Here is a 26,130-nt window from a genome sequence, read left to right on the forward strand (position 1 = left end):
TAGTTGTTGTAATTCAACAAAATAATCAAAACATTCCAATGTGTTTAGGTTACAATGTTTTTCACATGGTATAACAGTAAAATTACTACCACTTGGTATAACTTCTTTTACACAAACGTAGCTTTTATTGAAGTAGACAAGGGTTTAAAGCCAAACTCTAACCACATATTACACCAAGGTGTACATACTTAAATTATTGATTTTCAAAAATTGGGGTAAGCTAAGAATCTGATGCACATGATAGTAAGTGTTTTAGAACGTTAGCTAGAGACTCTCTAACGTGCTTAAGATATGCGAACGTGTCCCTCATGAGCATTTATATGGACAAGTAGATAGTTGTTTTATCTCAAAATGATGATACATCCCCTTGGAAATTGAAATAGATTCTCTATATGATTTCCAAAGTCCAATTCACTTACCACTTCTTGCTTTGAAAGCAACATTTCTTTGGAATTTCTAAATTGATTATAAGGTTTACCACACTACCCACACCTAAATATATCTAGATCTCTCGACTTGCAAATTGCCCTGAGTTTGAGTATTGAATTGATGGGCAACCCAAAGATTAAAATATATGTATTTATATATCTATCGGAACCTTGAAAAATGGATATATCGGAAATATTTGAGAAAATATATCTTTTTTGAAATAGTCAATTTATTGGAATATAATATAAACACATATGAATGTCAACTTCATCTACATCCAAAAAGAGACTCTAGGTGGTTGAAAAGTCACTCGCTGGTCTATTGTAATCAGACTAAGACATATGACCCATATAATATGAATTGTAGTGATGAACATGATAATTATAAATCCCTTTAGAGCTGCCGATTGGTTCCCTTATAAGGCCAGGGGATAATAAGGATGAATCCAATTGGATGATCGATCATGTATTTCTCCACATTGATTATATCCATAAGCGTTATAGACTACACAATACCAAATGATTCATATAATTGCACCACATTTATTTACACTTTTGTGTGGATCATAACCCAATAGTTTGTTCTCTTTGTCTGAAACTTTAATATAATTGAGATCAATCCCATATAATTTAGAAAGATGACGTGAATGAGTTGCTTTTAGAAACATTTTGTTTTCTTTTGCTGAAACTGCTTCATCATGAATTCTCCTCTCCCAGATTTGTCTTCAGGGAATTTTTCTCACCTGGATTTCACTCTTCACTCGGATTTCTCTCGAATGGAACACTTCCTACCTAAATTCGCTTTGAGGGAATTTCTCCTCACCCATATTCGCCCTAAGGAACCTAACTAGGATTTCAAATATAATTTCGTCTAATAGTCAGACATCTCTTTGTTTTTTTTTTCCTTTTTTTGCTAATGAGTCGGACATCTCTATTAGGTGATTTGATATTTGATCGAGTTAGGGGTGGGAGGTTTTATGTGCGAGCATGTATATGTAGGGAATTGCTAGCTTCCTAAATAAATGTATAGTTATAACTAGGTCGTACAAGGTGGCAGGGCAAATTGTTACATTTAGCACATGTATTACTATGAAACTTATGACTAGTAGCCTCATATTCGTGATGCAAGTGTCATTGTCTCTGGATAACGTAGGAGTTGTCTTCTCATCCGCTCTCTCAATTCAGTTTTTTGTTATTGTATTTTACCATAATAACTTTGTTAGATAATTTCATAATGAGCTTTCATTTTTATTCTAAATGGCATTTTAGGGCATTTTAAAATTTGGTGAAGCCCTTGACACCAAATTTTAGCTTCACTTTATAGTAGTAGAAATTAGGTGGTATAGGAATGAATACATAATTCTCTTAGCAGGTATCATACCCAAGGTCGCCAGGCCAATCCTGAGATTTTGGAGGCCTGGAGCGAAAACTGTAACGAGCTCTTCAGTTTTTCCTTGTTTGTTGTAAGGTTTAGACCTCTAGTTTGGTATTTCAAAAAAAAAAAAACAAGAATGTTTACTCCAAAAAAATCACTCATGAGAAAATATAAAATAGACATACTTTTGTTGATGAATTATTCGTGGATAAAAGCATCCCTAAAAAAAAAAAAAAGGAATGTTTCGAGAAATAATTGTCGGTTAATGTCTATATATATTACTACAACAGAAAAGCTAATTTGCGAGGAACAACTTCCTCGCTGAAAATCAAAATTTCCTTGCCATAGTGTTTTGGCGAGGAAAATATTTTGGACGTCAGTTCCTCGTAGTAGGCTCGTCAAGAAAAGTTTCTACGAGGAAAATACTATTTCCTCGCCAAACTCTTTTCTCGATGAAAATACTTTTTTCTCGCCATTATTCTTTAGTTAGAACTTTTTTTATCGCCAAAACTCATACTTTTTCCTCACTGAAAAATTTTGAGGGCCAAATAATAGTCGTTAAATATATTTCCCGATGAAATAGATTTTATCGCTAAATTATTATTTCCTCGCTAATGATAAGTAATAGTTTAGAAATTATAAATAATAAAAACAAAAAAAAAAACACTTTTTCGGACGAAAATATTTTTGTCTTTATAAATAGATAGCTTTGGGTGATGAAGTTTTTCCTCACTAAAAGCTATCTTCAACAGGGAAATTATTTCCCTTGTACTATGTATGCTTATAGCGAGGAAACCATTCCTCTCTAATTGTACTCAATGACGAGGAACTTTACGTTTGTCATTGTAGGTTCTCTTGTCCATAATGAGAAAATTCTTTTTATTGCAATTGTTTAGTTATGGTGAGGAATAATAATGCAGATAATAAAGATGAGTAGACAAAATAAATAAATATTAAAATTAAAAGTAATAACTCAAAGTATTCCCTTACAATAAGTACTAATTCAAAGTAGTTATATCAATACTATATACTAATTCAAAACAGTTTAGGGATCCTCCTCAATTTTGTTTTTGGCATCCTCCTGATCACTTCCCTAAATCTTGGAATCTCTTCTTCCCTTGCACTTGGAACTCGTCACTAGAAATGAAAGTTCTCTTTTAGAGATTTTGTAGAGAGCTTTAGCACCTGCAGAGCATGGCAACAGGAGCCCACTTTCGGATCAGAGCCTGCAATTAAGATGTAAAGATGAAGTTTAGCCACACATACTACTCCAAATGAACTATACATATGACCAAATGCTTGACAAAAACATCTCACTCTGAAATGCTCATAACAGATTGGAGAAATTTTCTCATTGAAACAAACACAGCTATGAAAGAGACTAAATTATACAAAAAACAAGAAAGCTGCAGAAATTAAAGAAGAGCAATAATAAATAAAGACAACCCTAAATAAGCTTAGCAATAGCAATAGCAAAAGCATACATCACCACCATCAGGCACAAGTGATAAATATTGTGAACCCCCACAAGCACAGAAGGTTGTTTTAGTAGATAAAGAAAATTCCACTGTCATGTAATGCCTCATCTACTAGTATGCCACCATAAAACACTAAAACCGTACAAGTGATTTGGTATTGAAACAAACAGTATAGTACTGGAGAGCTTGCATGCAACATTGTTCATACAAGTACCATGGGAATCATATTAATTAAACATAACGATCCAGAGCAATTCCAATCTATAATTTTGATGTCACCAAGGAAATTGGTATAGACTACTTTGTATCATATACAAATCAAATAAGACTAATCTGTAACACTAACCTGTTGATTCAAGTCTCTCGCCTTATCTGCATATGCACGAGACTTTGATGTTAAACGATTAGACATTTGGCTGACCTCTACAAAATTCAAATTTGGGAGCCATTTTATCACTTATACAGAAGCCAAAACCTTCCCTTTAGAAGCAAACAGAAAACTTACAATCCAACTTTTCACCAACGCCAAGAACTTCCTGAACATTGCAAGTCATTATTTGGTGGAATTCATAGAGTTCATTATTCAACTTTGAAATAGTCCGCTGAGTATAAGTGTCGTGGTACAATTTCTTAGTTCTCTGTATGAATGTATCTTTCAAACATAAAAAGTAAAAGGAAATCAATCTCAGAAAAAAGAAGCACCAAAACATAAAGCAAAATTACATAATTTCACATAAATATGAAAGAGTTTAAGTTATGGCAGTAAACCTACTGAATTTAATAAAAGCATATATGGTCTTGCAGGTGCTAAAGCTCCCTACCTAATGATTAAGAAGGTCATGAGATTAGCTATCGAAACTTTCAATAGCAAAAGAGTGCGTTATACTCCATATGGTGGATCAAAAAACCTGTTTTTGAAATTTATTTTTATGTATTAATGTAATCTGAGAACTAGGACCTTTTAGTACTTCTTTACTCTATTATCCTTGTTAGAAGGAGTCCCACAAATTACTCTATGGAGTTAAAATAAACAAAAACAAAGCATTGTAAAGTGGAATTGGCTAATGTGTTAGCAATGTCCAGAGCTTGTCATTATGAAGGAACCTGTCACAGAGAAAATCAATCCAAAAACACACAATGATTCAAACAACTCTTGCACTTAATACCGTAAAATTCATGCTCCGACCCTAATCTTGCAAAGTAAACAGGCAAATATTAAATTTTCAATAGCAAAAGTTGGTACTTACTGAAAGCCTGACGAAATTATTAACTTGCAGCATCATACATCCATTGATCACATATCCATATGCAGAAAAGAAAAGAAAACAAGTATTATTTGGTATTGAAATACAGAACATAAACATCATTGAATTGAATTGAAAGCTCATCGAGAAAGGGACGTACCTGACTAATTGAATCGAGGCAAGATTTGGTGGCATCGACTGAAGCCATGTTTGGTAAATGTTGTAGGCAAAACTGCAGCTAATTGAATCGAGGCATATCTTTGCCTCCCTCCCTATTTCAATTCAAGACGAAAAACAAAGACAAAAAGAGACAAAAAAACTCCAACCCAATTACAATTCACCAAACACTTCTCTCTTTCTCACTCACAACTCAACATTGCCATAAGCCACAAACCAGACAATCCAAAGCCCACTTGATTCGAAAGCCATTAAAGCACAAGAACAGAATAAGAACCCACCTTTTTGCTATTAATCAAAAACCCAAAAAGGAGGAGCAATCTTTAAACCCCAGGAGAGTCATGAGCGTGTGGTGTAGGGTGTATCGTAATCGACACCATGATCAACACTGCCAACCACTTCGTCGTCGACCAACAACAACGCCCCGTCACAACCCTTCAAGCCTTCATATCTTTATCCTTGTCTGTAAGATTGAATTGGCTGTTATACTGTATAGAGAACCTAATAAAAGACTTGAAGTTAGAGACATACCTAAAGGGAGGGACTGAAGTGAAGCCAAACTGTCAATACCAGCTCGGTTCTCCAGTGATAGAGCAAACCCAACGAAAAATTGAAGGAAGCCTTTGTTTTGGTTGATTGAGATCTCCCCGATCGCCATCAGGAAGCCTATTGATCACCCATGCAGTCCAGTTTTTCAGTTTGCCCCCAAATCCCAGCCGAGCACTCAGACCCATTTCTTCTGTTCTTTAGGGTTTTTTGTCGTGTTACTCTTCTGACTGATTTTTTATTTTTATCTTTGGGAGCATTTTTGTTGTTGTATTGCCGCTTGAACTTACAAATGTCCCGCTTTTTATTTTTTTATGTTTTCGAAACCCGCCTTCTCTAATTCTTTTTCTTACCTCAACAATATAAAGTTTAGATTTAGGGTTTAGGGATTAGGGGTTAGGTTTTAAGGCTAATGTTATGATAATGGCTAACTAAATGATTATTTTGAAAAAGATTTTGCATATACAACCTATGTATGAATATCTAAATATTTTCCATAGACAATATATATATAAAGATCTAAAGTTTGAAGGGTTAGATTGTCAAAATTAAATTTCATAGTGTGTAGCGTCTAGAGTACGACCCCCTATGCAATCATATTTCTACAATCCAAACCATTCGACTTGTAAGACACCACTCCTTGATCATCCATGCAAAATTTCAACTCAATCGGGAACCAATTAACTATTTATGATCATGATGATAATAACAGTTAATACTAAACAAAGTATGTTCGATTAGTTATTTCTTCCAAGGTCAGCACCTTAATGAAATATGAGGTGTCCTAAAAAAAATCAGTTTGGATCTTCAAATCATAATAGTCCCATATGTAATTTCTTAACATGTGAAGATGTCATGTATACAAAGTGGACGCAAGATTAATGACAAAGAAACGCGCGGATCGAGAATATAAGTCATATATATATATATACACACACACACACACACAGTCTGGCTACAGTGCAGACGTCCGTACCGTGCGGACGGTACGGATTTCCTGTTTTCCCCCACTTTCCGTTCACATTTTCGCATCTTAACCATTCAGTTTTTAGGTCCTAATGTATAGATCACCTCTGCAAAATTTCAGCCAATTTGGTGATCTTTAAGGCATCCAAAACTGCAAATTACAATAATGTACACGAACGGTTCCTGTTCTACAGATTCAGTTCGTTCGTGTAAATTGCAGTTTTGGATACCTTAACTATCACCAAATTGGCTGAAATTTTACAGAGATGATCTATACATTAGGACATAAAAACTGAACGGTTAAGATCAAAATATGTGATGGAAAGTGGGTGAAAATAGGAAATCCGTAACGAAATTTCGGTTCGGACATCCGCACCTGAGAAAAATTATATATATATATATATATGACCCTTCTAATGAGAGATCCTTTTTTTTTGGCTATTTTAAGGGATCACTCACTAGAAGGGCCTAAAAACTGAACGGTCGAGATGTTGAAATGCGATTAAAAAGTGAGTCTAAAAAGCGATCCCTTAAAATGGTAAAAAAAAAAAGATCCCTTAGTGGAAGGGCCCTCTATCTATGTGTGTGTGTGTGGATATATATATTTATATACACGTATACGTATACATTCAAGTAGTATAGAGATGAACTGGAATTAAATTAACTAACCATGCAATCATTCCTAGTAGTCCTTTGATTATAGAGAGGTCAGGTGCAAGAGTCAATTGAGACATTCAGAAGAGAAAGTGTTGTTTAAAGAATTCCAACTATTGTATTTATTTTAAAATATTTTCTGAAAAATTATAATTGTCAGGACTCGACCTCTGGACAGAAATAACCTTAGAAGATTTGAAAATTAATTAAATTAGGAGGGCAATTATGATAATTACAAAAAATATTTTTATTAAGAAAATTAAATAGAAAAGATCCCACAACCAACTTTTCTCTCCAACTAATGCAATAACTATTTTTTTTATTTTTTTTCTCCAAAAAAAAAAAACTTTTGTACATGCAGAGCACTTTGTAAAACACGGACTTTTAGCGAGGAAATCATACTTTTGTCGCCATTGAATTTGGCGGATTTTACATAATTTTTTGCCAAACTAACAACGACAAAATCGTTATTTCCTTGCTAATTGCTTCTTTTGACGAGGAAATAGTTCTTCGTAAAACACAGACATTTAGCAAGGAAACCATACTTTTGTCGTCATTGAGTTTTACTGGTTTTACATAATTTTCCTCCAAAAAAATAATGATGAAATCGTTATTTCCTCGCTAATTGCTTCTTTGACGAGAAAATAGTTCCTCGTAAAACACGGACTTTTAGCTACGAAACCATACTTTTGTCGCCATTGAATTTGGCGGGTTTTACATAATTTTCCGTGAAACAAATAACGACGAAATCGTTATTTCCTCACTAATTGCTTCTTTTAATGAGGAAATAGTTCCTCGTAAAACACAAACTTTTAGCGAGGAAACCATATTTTTGTCGCCATTGAATTTGGCGGGTTTTATATAATTTTCCGCCAAACAAATGACAACGAAATCGTTATTTTCTCGCCTATTGCTTCTTTGGACAAGGAAATAGTTCCTCATAAAACACGAACTTTTAGCGAAGAAACTATAGTTTTGTCGCCATTGAATTTGGCGGGTTTTACATAATTTTCCGCCAAACTAATAACGACGAAATCATTATTTCTTCATTGAATGTCGTTTTCACGATGAAAAAATTCCTCACCCAAGTCTCATATTTCCTCGCTAATAACATGATATTTTGGAGACCAAACTATGATAACTTTTAGTGATGAACAGAAATCTTCGTCGTAGAAAGTGGTTTATAGTGAGGAAAATATATTTCTCGCTGAAAATCTAATGACATTTAGTGAGGAATTGAAATATTCCTAGCAAAAAGTGACATTTACTGAGGAAAATAAATTCCTCGCAAAAAACTTGGTCGCTAAAAAGATTTTCTGTTGTAGTGTATGTGTGTGTTTGTGGGTGTGTGTGTGTGTGTGTGTGTATTACTAAAAATTAGTAGGAATACTTGGTGTGGTGAAACTAAACTAGCTGTAATTTAAATGAAGGGTTATTATCACAAATGGTACCTGAACTTATCCTCTATTTTATCGATGGTACCTGAACTTCAATTTTGATCACAACCAGTACTTGAACTTTTTGATTTCATTTTAAATGGTACCTAACGCCACATTTGATCACTATTCCGGCCAAAAAAGCCAAATCTAAAAAATAAAAAATAAAAAAATAAGTTTAAGGCAAGTCTATTACCAAAAAATCATCACTATATATGATCGCAACCCTCAAAATCATAAAAAAATCATCACTATGATCACCTCTCATGCCGTTTTTAGTCAGAATAGTGATCGGAGGTGGCTCTAGGTACCATTTAAAATGAAATCGAAAAGTTCGGGTACTGGTTGTGATCAAAATTGAAGTTCAGGTACCATCAATAAGATTGAGGTATAATTCAGGTACCATTTGTGATAATAACCCTTAAATGAATGTTCAACCTGTAATGGTAGCCTAACACAACTTACATCGACTAAGGAGGGTTGGAAAACCTCATAACGATCGAGTAATCCAAAAAATATGAAACTATGGCTTCCTTTATAATAACAATGTTAAAACAGTAAGTTAACTAGGAAAGGATCGATGCATTTTTAATTTTTGTCTGTAAAATAACAACAACAAACGGGAAACGTACAGTGGGTTGAGTTGAGAGGGATCAAAGCTAGCTAGGGTGCTAGCTCATCCTCTTTTGTTAACATTATTTGTCCTCAACTCAGCTTATACATGAAAATGTAGTAACTCACTTTGGAGCACCGTCAGTACATAGCCATTGACCCACAAAAAAGCTCCTGCAGTTGATATTAGGGTTGATGGAAAGGAAGGATTTGACACTCAGATGGAACATTTGAGCGACACTACCGCAAGTATCACCTTTCTCTGCACCATAAACGGAATTGCAAACCAGGGTAGGAGTGTCTTCTTTGCAAGTCCAACTGCATGCATGTAGTCTTTTATGTATTAGATAAAGCGGACGGAAAATGAATATTCATATAGAGAATTGAAGAAAATACATGTCGATCGACGATACAATTAACAAAATTACTAATTATACTATATGAAGATGAAAAATTCTAACCAGCAAGTCGTTTACTCTCGGCTACTGAAATGATGACAAGAAGAGAGACAACTAGAAGTAGAATCAAGTTAGCCTTAGCCATATTGTACGTTCCTCTTCGATCTTTTTAAGCAAAAGAACTCTATTTCTTTGATTCTGTAGCCTTTGGGTTTAGTTATATATTTATAGAGAAATGTGCAGGGACATTGTAAACTATGATTCCTTTCGTTCATTAAGAGGCCGGCTTGTTTTTACTACATTGGATTGCCATGGGATTTAGGGAAAAATTTTAATTGCATTGGTTTGCTCAATATATTGCAGCCTACTACCCCTATGTTGCCTGTGTTGTTGTCTTTGCTTTTAATATTATGTAGCAGAATTTTTGTCAAAAAAAAAATATTATGTAGCAGAACTTAAACATGCATTCTCTCTAGACCTGGGCGTCTGGACCCGAAAGACCGAAAGCCCGACTTGGACAGAGCAAAAAAGCCCGATTCGGTTCGGTTTTGATATGAAAATACTCAGTTCGGTGCAAAGCCCGACCCGAATGCATTATATCGGTTCGATCTCGGGCTTCACATTTTGTGAGACTGAAAGCCCGAATGGCCCGATTTCCCATCATTTGCTACTTGTCCCAGTGATATTATGCACATGCAGCACTTCACTTTATCTCCCTCTGTGGTGATATTATAATATATTATTGGCACATGCAGCACTCCACTTTGTCTCCCTTTGTCCGTTGTTTGTCTCCCATTATTATAATATATATACAACCCTTTTCTCTAATTATTGAGCTCACCACAAAGGCATAAACACTTGAGCTCACCACAACCCATTTTCCCGATCTCAGCCTCTCAACCCCGTTTCAGAAAACACTTGTGTTCTTTCCCAATTTCTGAAAACCCAGTTTATGTGCTTCCCAGATTAAAACCCAATGACACTAACCTTAAACCCGATCTCAGCCTCCCTGAATCCCATCTCTCGAACCCAACTCAAAGCCTCAGTTCCTCAAATCTCCATCTCAGTCCCTCCCTCACCCTTCTCTCTCTCTCTCTCTGTCTCTCTCTGTCTCTGTCTCTGTCTCTCTCTCTCTCTCTCTCTCTGTCTCTCTGTCTCTCTCTGTCTCTCTCTGTCTCTCTGTCTCTCTCTGTCTCTCTCTGTCTCTCTGTCTCTCTGTCTCTCTGTCTCTCTCTCTTTCTCTCTCTCTCTCTGTCTCTCTGTCTCTCTCTGTCTCTCTCTGTCTCTCTCTCTCTCTCTCTCTCTCTCTCTCTCTCTCTCTCTCTCTCTCTCTCTCCTCTCTCTCTCTCTCTCTCTCTCTCTCTCTCTCTCTCTCTCTCTCTCTCTCTCTCCTCTCTCTCCTCTTCCGGAGGGGAGGTCTAAGCCCATGATGCTGTCGTGGGGCTGGAGCACAGCTGTGTAGGCGGCGAAGTTGGCTTGGGAGTGGCAGAGGTTCTCGATCTGGTCGATGACGGCGAAGGAGGCGATGAGCTCGATACCGTGGCAGTGGCGACATTTCTCCTTCTCTATCAGGTCGTGGATCTATGGGTCCATGGTCTCCAGGTTGGTGTTCCCCCAAACGATTACTGCCTCCATTGGAGAGAATGAGAGGAGAGAATGGGGAGAGATGAAGAAGATGAAAAATGGTTGTGGATTTACAGGCAAAGCTGGGAAACTGAATTTTAGGCCCGAAAAGCCCGAGGACCGAACCGACTCATTTGGGATCGGTTTCTGTCGGTTTTCATTTTTGAAAAAGCTCGAATCGACCCGAACCGATTGTTTCGGGCTCGGTCTCGGTTTTACCAAATTTCGGGCCCGACCCAACCCGAGCCCAGCCCTAATTCTCTCTGTCTTATTTTACACTATATTGTTAAATACATGAGATTTTGGAAGCAACTAAATGAATGTATGCGATAAACTGACATGTTATTGTGTTCCTGTTCAAATTCTAGATATTATAGTTTTTGATGCAATATCAAGTAATTTATGGTCCAATTCTCTCAAGACCTAAACTAGAGCCCTCTGTATAGTTTTTCTTCTCCGTCCAGCGGCACGTCTCAGCGACGTCGTCGTCGGACGGGACGTTTTTGTTGGCGCCTTGTTTGGCTGCTATGTTGGTCTTTATTGAGATTCTGAGTCTGACATCCATGCTAAGGATGAGGAAGGAAGGTTGTGATGGCCATCGGTGCTTTCAGGATCGAAGGTGTTGGACGGGTTTGAAGGGAGAGAGCGGTCGGCCGGCACTGGTAAATAGTGCGGGGGTTAGGATCGGGGGTCTGTGCGGCGATGGGATTCGTAGTGTGAGGATCTAATTGGAGATCGAACTGATCTTAGCAGATCGGCGGTGTCTAACCCTGATCCGTTCTGGTATGTGCCTGTTTGGGGTCTTCATCTCCGGTCAAGTAAGGGTTTTGCCGCTGAAGGTGGTGCTGCGACGGTGTGGAGTGTCCAACGGCGCACGTGGCCGGATGTGGGTAGTGGTGCGGCAGCAGGGAGAAGGCCAGATCGTTTATGGGCCTGGCAAGCCTCCCTCACATTCTTGGACGGATCATGGGCCTGGAATCTAGATTTGGGCCCAATCTGGGCAGCTTGGTTTTTTATTTTCAGTTATTTTGTTGTTTCAATGGTAATTTATTTTCTGTTTTCAATAAATCCGGACCACCTTATGGTTCGAAGGTGTGGGCGTTGTCCCGGTCTGCGCACCTTGCATGCCATGTCTGCTTTAGATAGGCGGCGAGTTCCTTGCTTTGTCAAATGGTCGCAACCTCCTAGTGGTAGAATGAAACCAAGTGCTACCAAAGTGTATTTCCGGTGGCAATATAGTGGGAAAGCTGATAGTAGTAGTGATTTATGGCTCCGCGTGAGCATTGTCTTTCCGCTATGTCACCATATTTGTAAAGCGAATAGAGTATAGCCTATAGAGCACTCTGCGCTAATTGGTGCATGTTAGAATTCATATTCTTAGTTGAGACACCTGTTATTATCTCGGGTGATTCTCTTAGTGCTTATTGTAATTTGGTGTTTAGGCAATATGTCCCCCCCATGTATTCTTTAGTTTCATTAATGGTTAAGGCTTAAGGGCAGCCGTACTGGCCCTATTTTCAAAAAAAAAAAAAAAAAATTTCGATGCAGCTCGAATTTTTTCATCTCGTTTGTTCTATCGTAGAATGGTTCATTTAATTTTCTGGTAATACCCCTCATTAAGTACTAAAAAGAAGAAGAGAATTTATGAAGAATGACTGATTTCTAAAGAAGGCATGGGACATGGTTTGAGGATGGGAGATGAAAATTAGGCTATACAAAGCCATTGATCGACAAAGATAGCGTTGCAGTTGATGTTAAGATTAATTGATAAGAAGAAGTCAGAATGCAGATTGAACTCTTCCATGACACCAGTTCAAGAGTTAGCAGGCTGCACCCCATAAACAGAGTTCATGCTCATCATAGATCATTTATTCTTCTGGCACCCAAATCCTGTAAAGGAACATATTCAACTTAAAACCTCTCTTTTTTTTTTTTTTTACACAAGGGGATCAATTAAGCTGCCCCAAAGCTAGCCCAAACGGCAAACAATAATAATAGAAAATTACACATAATAAAAACACCTAACCAGTCTGTTGGACAGGTCCAAGAAGACATAAACTAAAAAGGAAAATTAATTTCCTCCTGGGCTCCAAAAGAGCCAGAATCAGAAAAACAATCCTTAAAACAATGAAAACTAAAGCATATGCCTGATAAGAGGCCCAACCCACTACCGAAACCCTTGTCATCCAAACCGTGCCGCCTGCCACAAACCATCGTCGAAGTAACGCTATAAACAGAACAACCAGAAATTCGGTAATGGTGAACCGTTGCCATTCAACTCCCACAACACAAATCAAAAGAAAACCAACAACCAAAGGGATGAGATCCCTCATAACAACATCATTTCCTCCACCATCAAGACCAAGAAGAAGCCATGGCTGCCGAAAAGGATCAGAGATCCAAAGCAAAGAACCAGAACAAGAACAGTAACAATGGAGAATGGGGGTGAAAAACCCATGCGTGAGCACCCATACTCGCCTAGGTAAGTGACTTGCACTTTTAAATTGCAGCCATGAGATACCTCTTGGAGGTTTAGGATAGAGAGAAGAGATCTGATATGGGGTTGGTTGATTTTTGACCTGGAAACCTGAGGGATCATCTGACAGTGAGAAGAAAAATAGAGAAAAAACGAGGAACAAAATCCTCCCTCGTTGGATATAGCCAGGAAATACACCACAGAGGGTACGAAATCACCACAAGGGTGAGAGAAAGCTCGAAAAGCTTGAGGAAGGAGACTATGAACAATGGAGATGGAAGGACAAAGACGAAGAGTCCAAGCCTTAGCTAGAGAGTCCTCCCCCAGTTCTTCAACTGTCGATCTAGATCCGGATGGATCAAGATCTGGGTGAGAGAGTGGGGGGAGGGGATTTGAAATTCAGATTGGGTTTCTCTCTCTAGGTTAGAGAGAGAGAGAGAGAGGCTTTGGTTTTCGAAAAGTTTGGGTTTGTTTTAATCCTCTTTGATTATGAATCATGTAAATATCCTCGTAAGTCTCGAGTTAGCTTTTCTCGTAGGGTACTTCTAAAATTGATTTATATATATATATATATATATATATATATATAGATTAAATACTTGTTACTCCTCAAACTTTTGCCTGAAAAACAGTTTAGTCCCTCGCCTTTCAAATTAAACTGGATAGTCCTTATCCTCTCTAATTCTCACACAACAGGTCCAAAAAAGGTCTAAAATGACTATAATACCCCCAAGATCCTTTTTTAATATTTTTTTTTCTCTCTTTTCTTTTTCTCTTTTTTATCTTTTTATTTTTAATCATTTTTTAATTTATTATTAATTTTTGCTTATCTCTCTGCTCTCTGCTCTCTGCTCTCTGCTCTCTCTCTCTCTCTCTCTCTCTCCGCCCCCCCCCCCCCCCCCCCCCCCCCCCCCCCCCCCCCCCCCCCCAATTCCAGCTCCGATCCCATTTCCAACCAGGACCGAGCTCCAGAACCAGTCCACCACTTAAACCCCCAATCTCTCACCCTCATCTGCCTCTTCTGCTCCGTCGAATCCCAACCACAAATCCCAACCCCCAAATCTCGAATTCAATCGAATCAATCCCTTAGTTGAACACTCATACCCAGCCTTCAATCCCATACAAATGATTCAATCCTATACAAATTTCGACGTCTTCGGCAGCTTCTCAATAAACACCACCGTCTTCGGCACCATGAAATTCGGCAGCTTTCCTCTGCAGTACTCTATCATCTCCTTCTCCGTCGGCCTCCGCCCCACGTCATCTTTCAGGCTCACAAACGGAAGCGTGGGATCCCGTACTAGTAGCTCCAGCCGTTGGCGTGGAACATCGGAAGCGTCCAGAGATAGACGGGCTGTCTGGGTACGGCCCAGTCGAGGAGAGAGTTGACGGTGATGATGAAGAGCCCTCTGTGGCAGTGGACCACTCCCTTGGGCGAGGAAGTCGTGCCGGAAGTGTAGTTCAGCGTCATCGGGTCCCACTCGTTCTCCGGCAGGGCCCACTGGAAGTCCGGGTCGCCGCTCTCCACCATTTCCTCGTACGTGGAACAGAACAGGGATGAGTCGGAGGAGTTGGGATGGGGTGCGGGTGCATCGTCGTCGGCGATGAGGACGAGGAGGGGGGTGGGGGGGGGGGAGAGAGAGAGAGAGAGAGAGAGAGAGAGAGAGAGAGAGAGAGAAGCAAAAAAAAAAAATTTAAAAATGATTAAAAATAAAAAGATAAAAAAGAGAAAAAAAAAAAGAGAGAAAAAAATATAAAAAAGGATCTTGGGGGTATTATAGTCATTTTAGACCTTTTTTGGACCTGTTGTGTGACAATTAGAGAGAATAAGGACTATTCAGTTTAATTTGAAAGGCGAGGGACTAAACTGTTTTTCAGGCAAAAGTTTGAGGAGTAACAAGTATTTAATCATATATATAAACAGCTAAAATTATACCTTTTCACTATGAGCTCTTCACATTTAACGTGTTTCTACTTTTTACCATGAGCTTTTTGACCTCTTGAAGCTTGAGAAGAGAGTTTAGAGCTCTCTTAAAGTTTCAGAGTCAGAGAATCTCTTATACTCTTCAATCATTCATACTTTAATCTATAAAATTATCTAAAACTACATGAAACTCAAGACATAAAATCACGACTACATAGTAAAAGTGGGCTACATTTCTCAATCAACTTGAGAGGACACCTTGTAATTTAGCGACAACACAGAAAGAATACCAATCTAATCATCCTATGTAGTATGTTAAGCAATTGAACTTTAAAACACGACCACGACGCCGTGTTTTCTTTACACCGTGTAGGAACCCCACGCGGTTTCGTACTTTCACGAGTCCAATGACTTGGTTTCATACTTTCTTTGAGTCTAAGTCACTATCAAGCCTTCATGAAAGTTTGGTCCAGAATGATGGGCCAACCCCATGGCCTATCCCTAAAAGCCAACACAAAAAACAAAAGGATAACAAGTATTCAAGCTTGGCCCATAAATCATACAGGACAGAATGTCATCCTCCATTTATGGTAATGAGACACCGCCCTTAGAGAAACCCTCTAGGTATTCTGGGTTCCATACAAGCAAGTAATTAATAGTCAAACATTTCACACTGACACATGGTAGAATAATTCTCCATAACTTAGCAAAGAAGAGAGAGATAGCTTTGTGGAGATGATATTAGCTCTAACGGCAACATGGGCAGCAGCAGCAGCAGCACCTCATCACAAATTTCCAGCCATGTCATCAGCACCTGCCATGGCTCCTAATAATCAAGATGAGATTCTGTTCTCGGATGATAAGCACTATGCTTTGCATGGAGAGATCATGTTGGTGGTGCTTATTGTTCTCTTCATCGCTTTCGTCTCCTGCCTTGCCGTGGTCACTCGTATCCGACGAGCTGGGGCAGTCGAGGAGGACTTGGTTTCGAAGAACCTGTGCAACTGTTACGGATTGCTAGGCAGTTTGGTGAGGAAGAAGAGGAACAGAGGAGATGAGGATGCTGCACCAGAATCTCCACTGAGGGCTAGTAATGAGATACCAGAAAGTCTACCTCATGAGAAGTAGAATAGCTGTATGTATGGCTAACCTTTTTGGTCCTTTACTAGAGGCCTAGAGCTGAGGCCATGAGCCTTCTATATCTGAGCCATTGTTAAATGCCTGTTTAACCCTTATACCCAATATCTTGTGTATTTGTTGTATGATTTTTCTGGTATATATTGCTACTTCAGTCGCCTCTTTTCATCAGGACCATTAGTTTTTTATGATTTTCTTTGTGAGGTGAGAAAGCAATGAAAGGTACAGATAAATTTGAGTTGGTAGATTGAAACTAATCATTTGAAGGCTATGGTTCCAAATTCACGGGAGGATCTTTATCTCTTTTAGCTTTTGCATTCCGAGCCAATTCTGGAATTTGTTTACTTTACAAGTCAAAATTGTCCATCATATACATCTCAAAAAATCCAAAAAATCTGAAAAAATATATGCTTGGTGCCTCTAGTATAGTTGAATGCGAAATTCAGGGAAAAGACTAAATAAGAGAACCAGAAAGAAAGAAAAATATATTGCATTGATCACGCTGAATGTTTCACATTACAAGAATCACATCCGTGCAACCTGCATCGACATCTGAATTTCACAGATTTATAGTATCAAGGTTTCATCCTTTATTTGGTACCATTGTCTGTCAGACCAAGGAGAAACAATGCTAGAGTATACATAGCATACAACATCCAATCAAGTTCGCCAAATACAATTTGATTGTTTTCCCTACAATTTGCTATCTACAAGCTAGGACTAACCAAATCAGAAAATGAAACTGCCAACTAGTATAGAAGTAAGCGGAACTGTTAGGTTGTCATCAAGCACGGTGCTTATGGGAAGTGATTCTACCAGTGCTGAGGCAAGAGACACAACCAAAAAACCCAAAACCATATCCCAGCTCTTGTCAACAAAGCCAAACTTGGAGAAATAGTACATGTACCTGTTACAACATTACCAAGCATTAAGTAACTTGCTATATATGTTCAGTCCAGGCCTAGGTGAGGAGTAAAGTAAGCCACCAAAACTTACCCGATAGATGATAAAAAACCAGCAGATGCCATTGCCACACTACCAGCTATAGATTTGTTTCTGTTATACGGAAGTTTTTGAGTACCAAAACGCCTACCAACAACGTCTGCTAACCCTGTAAGATGCACATGCAAATATTTGTAAGCATTCCTTAGAAGTTAACTGAGAGAAGTTCTGAGCAACTCTGTAGTATAGCAATTTAACAGCTCAACACAAAAGAACAGACAAACTGAATCGATTAAATGTACCATCTCCAGCACACAGATTGCATATTATTGCAATTGCAATGGGGGAAGTTCTCCAATAGACTACACAAGCCAAAGTTACGGTTGTGGCATAGTAGAGTGGTCCCTTAAGAAGTTCCCTGATGCATGGAGTAAAGGTAAAGGTGATTGTTAAATCATATATGATAGTTTGTGGAACCAATCAATGGCAAAAAGCAGGAGAAAAACTTTGTTTTTTGTCATTTCTCAGACATGGTTCACTTGTGCAAACATACTTAAATGTTAATAATGGATATATTATAAAGGTCTTGTACGTCTATCCAGTGGAGAACTTGTGAGCAATGTACTAGTTTTACACTAATAATAGAGTATTTTGTGTCTCATAAGAAACAGTCGAGCAGGTGAGGTTACTTCATTCACGAAGAACTAATGCTCTAGGTGGTGCCAATTCCAAGTATAGAGTTACAAAATCTGGCTTCACGCCTACATGGCAGACATAATTCAGATGGAAATCCCCCAAAGTATGTATTAAATGATTACCTATAGTCATTAAATCTGCTCATTGACTTCACTGTTGCTTCGTCTTTCATTATTCCGAGTCCCAGTAGAAGCATTCGTATAATATTAAGGCCTGGAATAAGAGATGCTAAAAGTGCTCCTTGGTAGCCCGAACTGTAATTACATATAGTACCTATAATCAGGCAGATCTACCATAATGTTATTACAATGACTACTTTGGTCATTACATTACCTGAATAGCGGCCAGCAAAGCATGAAAACGAGGCCAATGCTGATATGCACTAGCTTTCTGTTGAGTTTCTACAAAAGATGAGATGACCAAGTTTAGATGTATAGGCTATTAAGACAAGTTCCGTTAAGAGTGTAAAGCTATCTTTATCATTATGATTTCTGATCACTAAATTACAACTATGAAAAGATCTTTCCAACACAATGTAGGATCACACTTCTCTTCACTTGTATGAGTTGTATCTAATAAGGAAAAACACCATCAAAAAGTAAGAACAAAAAATTTACATGTGCACTACAGTATATGACAATCAGGTTCCTACACTACAGTTTATGACAATCAGGTTCCGTTGAGAGTGTAAAGCTATCTTTTTCTGATCACTAAATTACAACTATGAAAAGATCTTTCCAACACAATGTAGGATCACACTTCTCTTCACTTGTATCTAATAAGGAAAAACACCATCAAAAAGTAAGAACAAAAAATTTACATAAGCACTACAGTTTATGACAATCAGGTTCCTACACTACAGTTTATGACAATCAGGTTCCGTTGAGAGTGTAAAGCTATCTTTGTCATGATGATTTCTGATCACTAAATTACAACTATGAAAAGATCTTTCCAACACACTGTAGGATCACACTTCTCTTCACTTGTATCTAATAAGGAAAAACACCATCAAAAAGTAAGAACAAAATATTTACATGAGCACTACAGTTTATGACAATCAGGTTCCTACACTATAATTGAAATCATTGTAAGCCATGTCACTTTCTTAAATTTATCATAAGAAGTCCCTACTAAGAATGAAAATTAGATCAAGGACAGATTCCGGGCAATCAAAAAGATGGTTAGGTGGATGATCAAAGGTTCATCTCAATTGATCACCCTCTTGCTTCAGGTTTAATGCGAAACAATCACTGGTAGCATGGCAGTCGATAAAAAATCTGCAAGCATTTTCAGCATCGCTAACTAGCACAGAGGTAATGAACCCACCAAACACTCACTGGTTAAGCTTTTACAAGTGACTCTTCAGCCACTGTTTAGAGAGGAAAATACTAACAACCCCTACTAAGAATTAAGCCAAAACAATTACACAATCTTGATCCTATTCTTCACTTCTGCTATACTTAAGAGATTAGCCAATCTTAAAACCACTTCATCAAGTGTTTGAATTATAGTTGTCATTAGTGAACAAGATCAGTGCTTTCCCACAAACCAATCAAAACCCAATAATCCCAACACAAATTCTTAGGTAGCAACATAGTACAACATAAATGGGCACTTAAACAGAAGCCAAAGATAAGATTTTGACCTGATCGAAGAACCCAAACTTCGCGGTTTGTTCCCACAACAGGAGAAAGAAAACAGCAACACCACCGGCAACTCCGGTGGCGCAAATATCAGCCAGGACCGCGTTTTCCGGAAACATAGTGGCGGGAGCTGACGTCACTAGGCGGCGGCGGCGAGGAATACGAAGCTCAGTGATTGGGTATCTGAGTGTGGCAGCAGGGAGAGAGCAGGTAGCGTCTGAAATTGATGTTCGAGTGAGACGAAGGCGAAGACTAGAAGTGAAGTAAAATAGTCGTGGAGAATGGTCCAACTGAGGGAGCACGGAACATAGAGTAGCTACCCCTACTGGATCCAAGGCCCGGCACGGGTGCATTTCTGGCTCTGTTGAATGCCTCCAGCTTCTTATTTTTAATTTTTCCGGATCAACTTCCCTTCACTCTGAGGTCATCTGCTCTGCGCTGTTCCTTGTTTTTGGATTACGTGGCGACTTACGAAAAAAAAAGAGAGAGAGAGAAAGAGGTTATTTTAAATCGAATTAAACCATAGACAAATGCTAATATGCTATTCGATCGAATATTGTAAAATTTTAATTAGGGTGCGGCTACCACCACCGTATTAACTATTTTCTTCACTCTACAAATTTTCAATTTATTGAAAGACTCAAATACCCTAATTTAAAATTATAATAAAAGATAATATCTTATTAAAAATAAAAATATTACACCCTACAAAATACATACTTAAACTTCATTCTTAATATCTTCATTCATGGTTAAACCTTAACTCTTTCTTTATTAACATTCATCATCTTCAATCGTTCTCATGATATGCTAACAGAAAAAGAATTCGACATGCGGAGGAACCCAATTAGAAAAAGAATTCGAGTTAAACCCTTATACTATTGGAAAATGGTATTTTGGGTACTGTAAATAAGTGAACTAAGTAAACTTAAAATTAAAAATATATATGTAGGGTGAGAAGAAAGGGATCGTCTACAGTACATTAATGTACCGATACATCAAGTAGACTAGGTTCAATACAAAGGTAGACTAGCTCAGTACATTGATAGACATGCATGGTGTTAGTCTACCCTTGTACCGAGCTAGTCTACATCTGTATTGAACCTAGTCTACTTAATGTATCGGTACATTAATGTACTGAAGTATTTTCCAAGAAGAAAATGTAGGGTAAAGAAAGTAGTTAGTAGGGCGGCAAAAGTCACACCCTTTTAATTATTTTGTATTCAGTTGTGCACAACTACTACACCTAACTCATTTAACCACATCTTTGTTGACTAGCTTTTTTTTTTTTTGTAGATTGTAGCAGTAGCTTCGTCTAAACAAGTTCAAACAACTACTTACAAGGATGAAAAAACAAAATAGTATAACATGATTGTCCATATTTTTTTTTAGAGTAAAACCCACCAATAGAGTCAAAATTTTCTTGCACCGGACAAAATGATACCCAACTTTCAAAAGTGATCAAAATGATACCTAAAGTTTTAAAAACAAATCAATTTGATATCTCAGTTTATTTTTTTTTAACTTATTTGCTAAATCAAATGCAAAATCAAGCTCAAAAATTGAAGTGATTTGTGGTCAGAGGGCCACCAATCATCTATAACCCAATCTTCTTCCTCTATAGAATTAAAAAAATCTTCCATTCAATTTCAATTCTACCATCGATCATAGAAACAAATAAAGTTCGGATGTTTCCCAAACTTTTAAAGAAACAAAGAAAAATGGGAAGAGAGAGAGAGGTAGAGATAGAAGAAGAAGAAGAGAATTAACAAAGTAAAATAAAAAAATAATTGAAAAATAGTTTTTTGTGTAAAATATTATTATAACCCCACAAAATACTGCATCACACGTGATCAATTTTAACAAAAAGTTACAAAAAAGTAAACCGAGGTATCAAATTGATTTGTTTTTAAAACTTTAGGTATCATTTTGATCACTTTTGAAAGTTGGGTATCAAGTTGATTTGTTTTTAAAAATTTAGGTATAATTTTGATTACTTTTGAAAGTTTGGTATCATTTTGTCCAGTGCAAGAAAGTTTTGACCCTAGTGGTGGGTTTTACTCTTTTTTTTACACTTTATGCAATAAAGGAATGGGATATTGAAGGCAACATGAAAGTTAGGCAGTCAAAGGTGATGCTTTTAGACCGGTCTTGTGGAGTAAGTTGGTCATACGACGGACAAACCGATGGAGATTGTCACACATCTCTTTTCAGAACCAACAGAAGATTAGGTTCTATTAATAACGAACCAGCTACCCAACTGCAATCACTTGTCAGAATCTATGATAACAACCCTAACTCAAAAGAGTATGACTTATTTGAAATCTAAACATAGATTCAAAAACTATCAAAACTAAAGACTCCAACAAAAATAACTAGAAATGAACATAAGACCTCCATAGCTCGACAACCACCATCTACCCATCTAAACTAAGGATTAAAATTTTTGTATCTATGTATTTATTGGAATTCAGAATTTTGAAAAATGGAGATATCGAAAATATCGGGGATATAAGAGAAAATATATCGTTTTTGAAAGAGCCAATTTATTGAAATTACATATAAATACATATGAATGTCAACTTCATCTACATCCAAAAAGAGACTCTAGGTTGTTGAAAATCCGCTCGCTGGTCTATGAAAATACAATAATCAGACCAAGACATATGACCCATATAGTGCGAATTGTAGTGATGAACATGATAGTTATAGATCTCTTTAGAGCTGCCAACTATTTCCCCCATAAGGGGATAATAAGGATGAACCCAAGTGGATGACTGATCATATACTTCTCCATATTGATTATATCCATATGCATCATAACCAAATTGATTGTTGCCTTCATAAGATTCATTTGAGATCTCACTGCGCTCTGTGCCTAAACTGATAGAGTCAAAACTTAAGGCAATTGAAGAAATATCAGATGGGGTACTTTGATCATCAGTTGCACCTCTAGTCATCATCCCATATCGGGTCTTCTCTTGAGCACCATGACCAGCTGTTCTCACTCCGTGGTCTTCATCTTGGGTGGTATGATCAAAATTACCTTTACAGGTAAATTGGAATCCTCCATCCAAAAAAGATTGTCCATATTTATATCTTTCACCTCCACCACCTGTTCCGCTTCCACCCTCTCCACCATCATCAGAACTATCTGGAGTTGCTGTACCACCCCACACATCATCACTATCTGAATTATCTTCTGGGTTTTTAACAACTTCTTCAGATAAGACTATCTCTACATTGATTCCAGCATTAGTTGCAGTTTCTACAACTTGTGGAAGAGGTCTTCAGCTTCATCATCGAGGTGTGCAGGCATAATCCAATCATGAAGTGGATCAATGCCATTATCAAGCAGCTCGCTTGCAACATGAAGTAGATCTATATAGTTATTTTCATTGACCATATTATTCTTTGCCTGTTTATCTCACAACCACAACTTCATGTTGTAGTAGCAGTATATAAGCTTTTCCAACTTCTGATATGCCAAATGGTTCCTTTGCTTGGTATGAATAATAGCAAATGTACTCCAATTTCTCTCACACGCAGAAGAAGAAGTTGTTTGTGCCAAAATACGCATTACAATTTTCTGCATGTTTAGTACAGAATACCCACATTGTGCCCACCTAGATTCGCCTTGAGGGGATTTCTCCTCACTCAGATTTACCTTTAGGAGATCTCTCTTCACACAAATTTTCATTTAGAGAATTATTGAGTTTTTTTTTTTTACCTCAAATTTTACAGATATTTCTTTACTTTATCGGAGATATATGGAAAATGTCTAATATATCGGGGATATTTGATGATGTCGGAGAAATTTCACAGAAACTGTAGAAGATAAGATATTTACCCCCCAAGATATATCGGTCCGTCGAAAAAAGGAGATATCAGGGGATATATTAGAAATATCGCAGATATTTAAAACTTTGGATGTCAGAGAAATTTCGGGAGAAATGGTAGAAGATAAGATATTAACCCCCTAACATATATCGGCTCGTCCAAAAAGGGAGATATCAGGGGATATATCAGAAATATCGCAGATATTTCAATCCTTGATCCGAACCACACCACACTTTGTCCAAAAATCGCAGCGATGAATTGCCACCTCCAACCTCTATCACCACTAGTCTTAATTTGAATGGCACCATCTCAATCGCGAACAACACTTAACGAGCCACCAATCGCAACAAGCTCATGCAACCTCTCCAAATGAATTGTGATTTGCGCTTGCAAATTCACTGATTGCGTTATCCTAGTCTCTAAACTCTATCTTCAATTATAGGAGAGAAGGGAAAAGAACCTGAGCTAGCCACAACAAAACTTATCTCAGTACCCCAGCCATCTCCACCACCGCTGCATCGTCAACATCTTCGACCTTCCACCAGCTTCAATGGCAGCACCACCATTGATGCATAGCCTGCCATGGTCGTCTCCTATCCCCATTGCTTTGGCCAGACCCCCTACACAGATATGGGAGATCCTCACCGCCAATACTGATCCCGCTCAACCGTGATCGATCCTATCCCCCTGCTTCTTTGCCGTCCACAGCGAAAATCGACTGCATCCCCCATCAAGCCGCCAGCCATCAACAATCACCTTGTCTACTAAATCTGATGCCATATCGATATTGGCCGCTTCCGAAACCAAGCCACTACACCAATCCGAGAAAACCAACCCCACCCTTACCGGAAACCATGGAGATCTCACCCCTCATGTTCTCAATCACCAAGACCAACACTCCCGTACAATGACCACATCCAAAAAATGTGTCGTCGGACAGAGACAAAACTCTCAACCAAAGCTCGAGCGCGTAGGTGCGTTCTAGGGTTTCACTCTCTCTCTAGGCCATTTTTTATCATAGTGCTACTTCTCAAATTAGCCATTACTTTATGCTGCGCTTCGATGAGAAAATTATAAATTCTTGGGGAATTTTGAAATGATGGAATCCACAATTTCATCAATTAAAATTTAATTAATTATAATTTTCATTGTTTGGTTGCATCTACTTAGAATTTGGGAATTTAGAATATATAATAAATTAAGAAAATTTAAAACAAATTTAAAAAAGGGAGTGAAATCCACACTCCTCATTTTTCAATGCACACTCATTATTTCCCTTTTTGATTTAAATTCTTAGAGCAACTCCAACAGATTCCCTATAACTATCTCTATTTTAGGGAAAGTGAGGAAAGAGAAAATCAAATTCCCTATATTTACAGCAAACTCTAAAATTTTAAGGAAGAATATGGAGATTTTAGAGATTGTTGTAAAATAGGGAATCTGTTGGAGTTAGAGAAGAAAAAGAGGCTAAAGCTTTGACTTTTGCTTCCCTATAATACAAAAATTATAGAGAAACTGTTGGAGTTGCTCTTATAAATGACAAAACTAATTACTAAAGACAAAAATTTAAGTTGCTAAAAAATGAAGCACGGAGTGTGGATTGTAGAATGGGGATTCTTAATTTCACTTCCTTTAAAATATTAAAAATGAAAAATACCTTGTTTTGGAAAATAATAAAGTAATAAAAAGAAGAGCTAAATACTGTTTACTACCCTGTGGTTTAGGTCCAAAATCAATTCAGTCTCTGAACTTCTAATTTGATCAAAAACACCCCTGCAGTTTCAATTTTGATCTAATAGGTCCAATCTGTTAGTTTTCCTATAATTGAGTAATTTAACTTGTTGACTTGGCTTATATATAGCCTATGTTTTATGATGTGGTGTTGAGATGGCATGCATAGTCAATTTAGGAGTGGGTCTCACTATTAGAAATCTATCAAATAAAAAAAATTTCATCAAATAATCCAACTATAACTCTATAAGTTGAACCCATAGAAGAATATTAACGAATTGGACATATTAGATCAAAATTGAAAGTACAGGGATGTTTTTGATGAAATTAGAAGTCCAGAGACTGGATTGATTTTAGACCTAAACCAGAAGGTAGTAACCAGTATTTAGCCCTAAAAATAAACCTTTGCAAAGAAATTCAAAATCACACCTATTTTGATGGAAATTAAAGTGAGAAATTTGGACAATCAATTCCATCATTTCTTTCCACAAAGAAATTCATAACTTCCAAGTTTAGAATGCCAGATGAGGTAATTCATATTTAGGAATTATAAATTTCCATTTCCATTTAAATTCCATCTTTTTTCTTCCTTCCTCCAAACACACCTTTAGTGTTAATTTGCTATCATAAGTTTTATTTCAGCCAATTTGTTACCTTAGCTAGGTTTTCAAAACTAACCAATTTACTATTCTTCCATCAAATTTGCTACTCTAGGCTTTCAAGAATCAAGATTAACAAATATGCTTCCTTAAATTTTCAAAATTAATCAAATTTGAACAGAGAAATTAACGAATTAATATGATG

At 37.5% G+C, this 26,130-nt stretch overlaps 1 protein-coding gene across 1 annotated transcript; it reads right to left on the reverse strand.

Moving 5' to 3' along the window:
- Window positions 1–16,946: 16,946 nt before the first annotated feature.
- Window positions 16,947–20,212, reverse strand: LOC112166567 (farnesol kinase, chloroplastic). The gene is made up of 6 exons (XM_024303441.2): window positions 19,758–20,212; window positions 18,446–18,513; window positions 18,235–18,366; window positions 17,719–17,834; window positions 17,471–17,585; window positions 16,947–17,381 (listed from the first exon to the last, which is right to left on the reverse strand). The coding sequence occupies exons 1-6, from the start codon at window positions 20,106–20,108 to the stop codon at window positions 17,204–17,206; spliced, it is 960 nt and encodes a 319-aa protein (XP_024159209.1). The 5' UTR covers window positions 20,109–20,212; the 3' UTR covers window positions 16,947–17,203.
- Between the last annotated feature and the right edge of the window lie 5,918 nt (window positions 20,213–26,130).

The sequence above is a fragment of the Rosa chinensis genome, chromosome 5, assembly GCF_002994745.2.
Source record: "Rosa chinensis cultivar Old Blush chromosome 5, RchiOBHm-V2, whole genome shotgun sequence".
Classification (NCBI taxonomy): Eukaryota; Viridiplantae; Streptophyta; class Magnoliopsida; order Rosales; family Rosaceae; genus Rosa; species Rosa chinensis.